The 7,163-nt window shown below is 33.3% G+C and overlaps 1 protein-coding gene across 1 annotated transcript; it reads left to right on the top strand.

Annotated features, from left to right (window-relative positions):
• The first annotated feature begins 918 nt into the window (after positions 1 to 918).
• On the top strand, positions 919 to 3,599 carry LOC104236243 (probable xyloglucan endotransglucosylase/hydrolase protein). Its single transcript, XM_070159447.1, has 5 exons — positions 919 to 999; positions 1,442 to 1,637; positions 1,759 to 1,859; positions 1,974 to 2,167; positions 3,280 to 3,599. The coding sequence occupies exons 1-5, from the start codon at positions 919 to 921 to the stop codon at positions 3,584 to 3,586; spliced, it is 879 nt and encodes a 292-aa protein (XP_070015548.1). The 3' UTR covers positions 3,587 to 3,599.
• The last annotated feature ends 3,564 nt before the right edge of the window (positions 3,600 to 7,163 follow it).

The raw sequence follows: 7,163 nt of genomic DNA, 5'->3' as shown, positions 1-7,163 counted from the left end.
TCAGAAAATCAAGTATTGGGGTGTGTTCACTAATTTATTTAAGAAGAAGTAATCCAAATAGCCGTCTACTCTACCACTTAAACTATAAATAGCCTGCATAATTTATGTATTACATGTGTATAATCATGTATAATTTATGTATATGGCTAGAAAAATAAATAATTAATATGATCGGCTATTTATGTAAAGATCAACGATCAGTAATAAAATGCCACAAGAAAATCAAATAATATTATTTTTATCTGGTGTTGACCGTTAATCATAAGGGTAAAGTTAAGCCGGAAAAATATCTTAGAAGTAATTTTAGAGCCTGTTTGGCCAAGCTTCTTGAAGGTTAAAAGTACTTTTTTTGCTCAAAAAAATATCTATTGAAAATTTTTACATGTTTGGCGAGGATAAAAAAAAGTGCTTTTGAGCAGCAGCAGAAACAGTTTTTCTGCTTTTGGGGAAAAGCTAGAAATTCTTGCTTCTTCCAAGAAGCAAAAGCAGAAAATTAATTTATTCAAGACAAAAATATTCTTTCAATAAATTTATATTTTTTAATTTATCCCTTATTAATTTAATTTTTCTCTACCATACCTTTTTCTCTTTTTTATTTTTGTTGTTTTTTATTCTCTTTCTCCTATTCCTATTTAGAATATTCTCTCTATTATAAATAGATCTCTTCTTTGATATAGTGATTTATAATAGTAGATTCTTAATTTATATTGAATGATATATTTTAATATATTTAAATCATCATGTCAATAATATGTAATACTAGGTACCCGATATTATTGCTTTAAAATAAATATATTTTATATTAGTCAAAATCTTAAATTTATATTGTTACTTTATGTTTTATATTTTAGCATAACAGGTGAACGGAAGATATTAATGTATCAATTCCAATAGTAATGCTATCGAAATAGCCTAATAATGAATAAAACAAACCAAGAACGCGGCAAGAAGTTAACAGAGAAAATGATTTTGCGCGGCGGGCACCCTACTGGTCCTTGTGTAACACAGCACATAGGGAGCCGTAGCAGCGGTCAAAATTTAGGCAGAAAAGCGATCCACACACATGGTTTAGTTCTATTCCTAGCTAGGTGCGTCAATAATATGTCTGTCGGTTGATGAGAGCTTGTGTTCCACTCGCTAGAGATTTAAGTGAGGCTAAATTACTCTTAATTTCGTTTGGTTGAAAACATGTGCATTACTCGCCCAATGTGCACCAGACAAAAGCCTTGCGCTTGGACAGTTATACTATACAGTTGGAAGTCTAAACATAGCACCGAAAAATCTGACAATATCTCACTTGCTTCAACGTTCTGTTGACACACATGACCAGTGTTCTTTTTCAACACTCGAAATCCCCTATAAATAATGAACTAGTATAGTATCCCTTTAACTTCCCTCATCCATTAACAGTACAAAATAGACATACATCACAGAGAGCTAGGATAATGGGTATGAAGGGATTTTTAGTTGGTTTGTTTTGATAAATTTGTCAATACTGGGCAGTTGTGGGGCGCCGAGGAAGGCACTGGATGTGCCTTTTTGGAACAACTATGAACCCAGTTGGTCCAGTCACCATATCAAGTACCTCAATGGTGTGGGTGGCACCACAGCTGAGCTTCTTCTTGACAAATCTTCAGGTAATTAATTAATTAAATGCCATATATATATATATATATATATATATATATATATATATATATTACTTATATATGCCTGCCTAGTTTACTGACTTCGTTCCGGGGGTTTGTATGATTGAAGGAGCTGGATTTCAATCAAAGAAATCATATCTATTTGGGCACTTTAGTATGAAAATGAAGCTTGTTGGAGGTGATTCTGCTGGTGTTGTCTCTGCATTTTATGCAAGTATTATATTATATACGTGAGATTTTAAAAATCACATTGAGTCTAGTCATTAATTAAATAAAAAAGAAGAAAGTGATATATGTTGGTTATATATATATATATATATTCAGCTGTCATCAAACAACGCAGAACACGATGAGATAGATTTTGAATTCCTAGGGAACAGGACAGGTGAGCCATACATATTACAGACCAATGTATTTACAGGAGGTAAAGGAGACAGGGAGCAGAGGATCTATCTCTGGTTTGATCCAACCAACGACTTCCATTCATATTCCGTTCTCTGGAACACCTTTCAGATTGTGTAACTTCCTTTACCTTCCTGGGATTACATTTCTAAATATACAAAACAGAGACAATGGTCAGATTCTTTTTAAAATAGAAAGATGACTAATTAAGTATCGCTGTATCCTCCTTTTCTTGTAGTTTAGTTATATCTAAGTATTTTGAGCAAATAAAAGAGGAACTGATTACTTCATTCGGACCTCCAAGAAAAGAAAAAAAAAACAGGATTCGAATTGTTTCCCTTTCTAACTGTAGGATATAATTTTAGAATAGTTTTTAAATAGCAGTAATTAAGAAATCAATGGTCAGATTCTCATACTTCAGATATATGGATAGAGTGTTTCTTTTTTGCTTTTTAGTATCTCGTGCCTAAAATGAACTTGAAATATGATGTAATCCCTCCGGTCCAAAATAAGTGAATTTTTAGTTGTTTTCACACAGATTAAAAAAATTTATTTTTTAATATTAATTAGTAATGAAATTAACCATATTAACCTTTACTATCTCTTCATATAACCACTCCTAACACACACTCCAACACTATTTACTCTAGAGGCAATGCAGGAAAAAAATAGTTAATTCATTTTTGAAATCTGAAAAAATCACTTATTTTGGACCACAAAAAAAAGGCCCAAAAAATCACTTATTTGGACAGAAGGGAGTAACTATTTTAATCTTAAAGAAGGTTTAACCAAAAAAGTTTATTTTTGCAATTGAGCCTTGTATCACCAGCTAATCTAGTTAAAATAGGACGGGCTAGCCAATTTTCGGATTGGTCATTCAAAAATAATCAGCGTTTGCAAAGTCATTGAAAAATAGTCACTATTTTGCTGCAACACGAAAAGTTCCAGCGTAATATACGGGAGATCAATGCACTTGTGTATGAACTTCCAGCATATTATGCTGGACCGGTATATTATACTGGAACTCCATTATATTATGCTAGAAGTCCAGTAAATTATACTGGAATTCCAGTATATTATGATGGAGTATTTTTCGGATTTTAAACAGTGTTTTTATTCAAATTTATCTTTACATGAAAAATAGCTAAATTTCGATTATTTTTGAATGATCACTTGTAAATCTGGCTATTTTTAAATTTCAACCGCTAATCTAGGTTGTGGATTGCAGGATTTTTGTGGACGACGAGTATTCAAGAATTCGAAAGACAGGTGTGGAATTCCCATTCAATCAGCCGATGAAGATCTATTCAAGCCTGTGGAATGCTGACGACTGGGCTACAAGAGGAGGATTAGAGAAAACGGATTGGTCAAAAGCACCATTCACTGCTTCCTACACTTCATTCCACATAGATGGCTGTGAGGCAGTTACCCCACAAGAAGTGCAAGTTTGTAATACAAATGGCATGAAATGGTGGGATCAAAAGGCTAGGGGTGTACATTCGATTTATCGATTCGATTTTGACCCTTATCGATAATTACTTATCGGTTATCGATATGTACATATGCTTATCGTTATCGTTTCAATATGGTTTTAATTTTTTCAATTTCGATTTACGATTTTTGGGGCTTATCGATTCGGTTATCGATTACACCAATAAGAAAATTTGTGGGATTTCACGGAAAGTATATCGCTATAAACGCGTCTAACTAATATGGACAAAAAGAAGCTAAAATAAGACGAACACCGTTTATAACATAAAAATTGTGTCAACAAGCACATGCAACGAAACTAAACTAAGAGGATCAAATGTATGTCATCAACACTCCAACGGTATAAAAAAAATACATCGTCACGGCTAATTCTATTTTCCATTAATTTGAACTTCATTCCCTTGAGCTTTAAATATGATCATTCCTTAAATGTGGTAGATGAAATAATAGGGTTAGGGACTTAGGGTAAAGGAAAGGGTATTATAGAATAATGGTAAAAAATTTTTTTTAAGTATATCTTATCAGTTTATCGATAAACCGATAACCGAAGAGGACAAAATCGAAATCGATAACTCGATAAGGAAAATTTCGAAATCAAAATCGATAAATCGATTAACCGATAACAAATAATCGATTCGATTTATCGATAAACCGATACGAATGCACACCCTACAAAAGGCTTTCCAAGAATTAGATGGCCCTCAACATAGAAGACTTCAATGGGTTCGCCAAAAATACACCATCTATAACTATTGTACAGATAGGAAAAGGTACCCTACCCTTCCTCCAGAGTGTACCAGGGATAGAGATCTTTAAGATGCTTAATAATTATTATCTCTTGTTTGTTGGGGTATGAACTCCTAGAAAAAAAATTTAATCAGTAACATCTTCATATTAATTTCGAGCGCTCTTCTTACTCATCACGACATGTACTCTCATGTCAGGTCTTGTTAGTGAGATTAGTAGGAGTAATGTATTGTATGTTATTGCAAGCTTTATTACCTTTTAGATTAAAATAAAACATTTAATGTGCTATGTCACAATGGTGTAACTGACATGCTTTAATTAATTCTTATTCGCCTATTTGTACCCGCGCATTGCGCGGTGAATATTAAATATAATTTTTTATAAGAAAATATGGTAGATACAAAGGAGCATGCAAATGCTATTATTTTATGCACATGTAAATCAACTGAATTTTCAAGCATTCAAGTCATAAGGGAACATATGTATCCATTAAAAAATAGTTAATGAGGAAAGCATTTATAAGAAAATACAATCTTGGATGATTGACCATATTCTGATTCTTAAACAAATGTATTAATACTATTTGAAAAAGGCCATTTCTACTGTACAATATGTTGATATAAATTAACAAAGTTCCTCTTTAAAGGCACAAAACATAATCTTCTTTTGATCTGGTTTCAAACCATCAAGCATTGATGAAATTGACCTTTGAATGTCATCCATTGAAAAAGAATAAATTCTTGGTTTACAGATTGAGTGTATAAAAAGCGATCGGTATCAAGCTGCAAAGCATAAAAAATAGACAATGATCAGTCAAATTAGGAAATTTTGGATGTATGCTAATCAAACTATAATAAAAGTATTAATGGTCCCAAACTCAAGTTGTCTACGCCAATTCTTCTTTGCTTCTATCTTCTTCTGATTAAAAGCAAGTTCTATGGATTCCCCGTCTTAGTTACCCATCCAGACAATTTTTTTCATGTTTCTAAAGATCTTGAAAGTACTCGTTTCCTTATTTTGAAGTACTTGTTCTAAACCCCTATCAAAGCAGTAAACTGAACAATTAGTAGAGAACCAAGTTTGATGATTTATAAAATGTCTGGTATAAAACCTTATAATAGTACTTAATAGACCAACCACTTTAATTGGCACCCAAACTCTATCTTCATGACTCAAACCCATACATGATATAAAATGACAGTATCGTCACACTTATGTAATTAGTATCAAAACGTCTTATAGTGACTGGTCAAGCCATGAAACAATTTATTTAGCTATAGAAGATACATATTATATATAGGGATTTGAATTTAAAAGTAACAATATGTTCTCGAATAAATTAGAATTGATAAGTTTTGTTATGCATAATAGAAATGATGAATACTTCAATGGCAAAACATTATTTAGCCAAGTTGCCATAGTAAACTTTCTACGTTAAGATGAAAAAGTGGGAAAAGAAAAGCTTTCTACCTTTAGATCATCTTCTCCATTAAACTTCTTCTCCTTTGTTAATTTTTTCTGTCTTGAGTGCCATTGTAGTTGAAACTTGAGGCATTTGGAATTGAAAATTATATGTTTGGTTAAAACGGCGGGTGAAAATGTGAAGGCTTTAGCTTGAAACGGTACTTAAAAAGATTGTAATTGTTGCCTTATCTAAGGTATTTTCTGGTAAGTAGTCCCAAGTACGTTTTTCCCTTGTGATTGTAACTTTGGTGCGTTCAAATATTGGGCCCTAAGGAATATCGACCCCACCAACGATCATATGAATCACGTGTTGCGGTTCCTCCTGTTTGTTTTTCTTGTTTGCATCCCTGTCTCTGAAAGGATTTTTAGCTCGGTCACTCAAGAACTCTCGAAGATGACCTTCTTTGAATAAACAAGCTACCTCATCCCTTAATTGCCTGCAGTCTTCGGTTTTGTGACCATGGGTTCCATGGTATTTGCATATTTGATTAGAGTTTCTTTGAGTCGGGTCGGGTTGTAGGGGTTTGGGCGATCTAGTATCTTTGATCCGTCCAATGACTGATACAATACTCGATGCATCGACGCTAAAGTTGTATTATGATAACCATTGTGAGCACGTGATTTTTTCCTTATATGTATTACTCCAATAAATTCAAAACAAAATAATTTATGTCAGTGTTTGCAATTTTGTCGGATTTTGTGGCATTTTCTGTTAATTGTTTGCATTTTGTTTGTGCATTTTAATTGATGAGAAAATACAAAAAACATGTTGCATTTGCATTTAGGATTTAGTTTTACATTTTAGCATTAATAGACAAATCAATTGTTTTATAAAAAATGGAAAAATCACAAAAATAGTTTATTTTGCACTTTTAATTTTAATGTCGAATTTTGGTAGTTTTTTTCCTTTAATTTAATTTTTAATTATTGGTAGTAACAATTATTACGGTTAATTAATTTAATGTGGTAGGATAATTTGGTTTAGGATTCAATTTAAGTTTTAATTTCAATTTAGGAAAAAGAAAAAGATTTTGTTAAAAAAGAAAAAGGAATTGGAAAAAAAGGAAATAATGAAAAGGAAATTTGGGCCAAAATCAATCCCAATCCCCAGCCCAAACCTACATCATCAGCCTACCCACCCCAATCACGCAGAAACCCGGCCAAAACCCGCCTCTACCCGTTCCATCCCCCCAACTAAGCGAAACGACGTCGTTTCATGGGCATCAGATCAGGACCGTCGAGGTCTCTTGATCGAACGGACGAGAAGCCTGGGTCATTTAATATATATATATACTAACGCCCTACCCCCTCATTTCGTCGTCCCAAACACCCCCGTCTATTAGAAGGCCCAGACCTAACCCTAGCTGAGCCGCCTCAAAACTCCACCGCCTTCCCCCGGCGGCGCCACCG

The sequence above is a fragment of the Nicotiana sylvestris genome, chromosome 10, assembly GCF_000393655.2.
Source record: "Nicotiana sylvestris chromosome 10, ASM39365v2, whole genome shotgun sequence".
Taxonomy (NCBI): domain Eukaryota; kingdom Viridiplantae; phylum Streptophyta; class Magnoliopsida; order Solanales; family Solanaceae; genus Nicotiana; species Nicotiana sylvestris.
The sequence above is the reverse complement of the archived record's forward strand: the minus strand, read 5'-3'. Positions and strand labels throughout refer to the sequence as shown.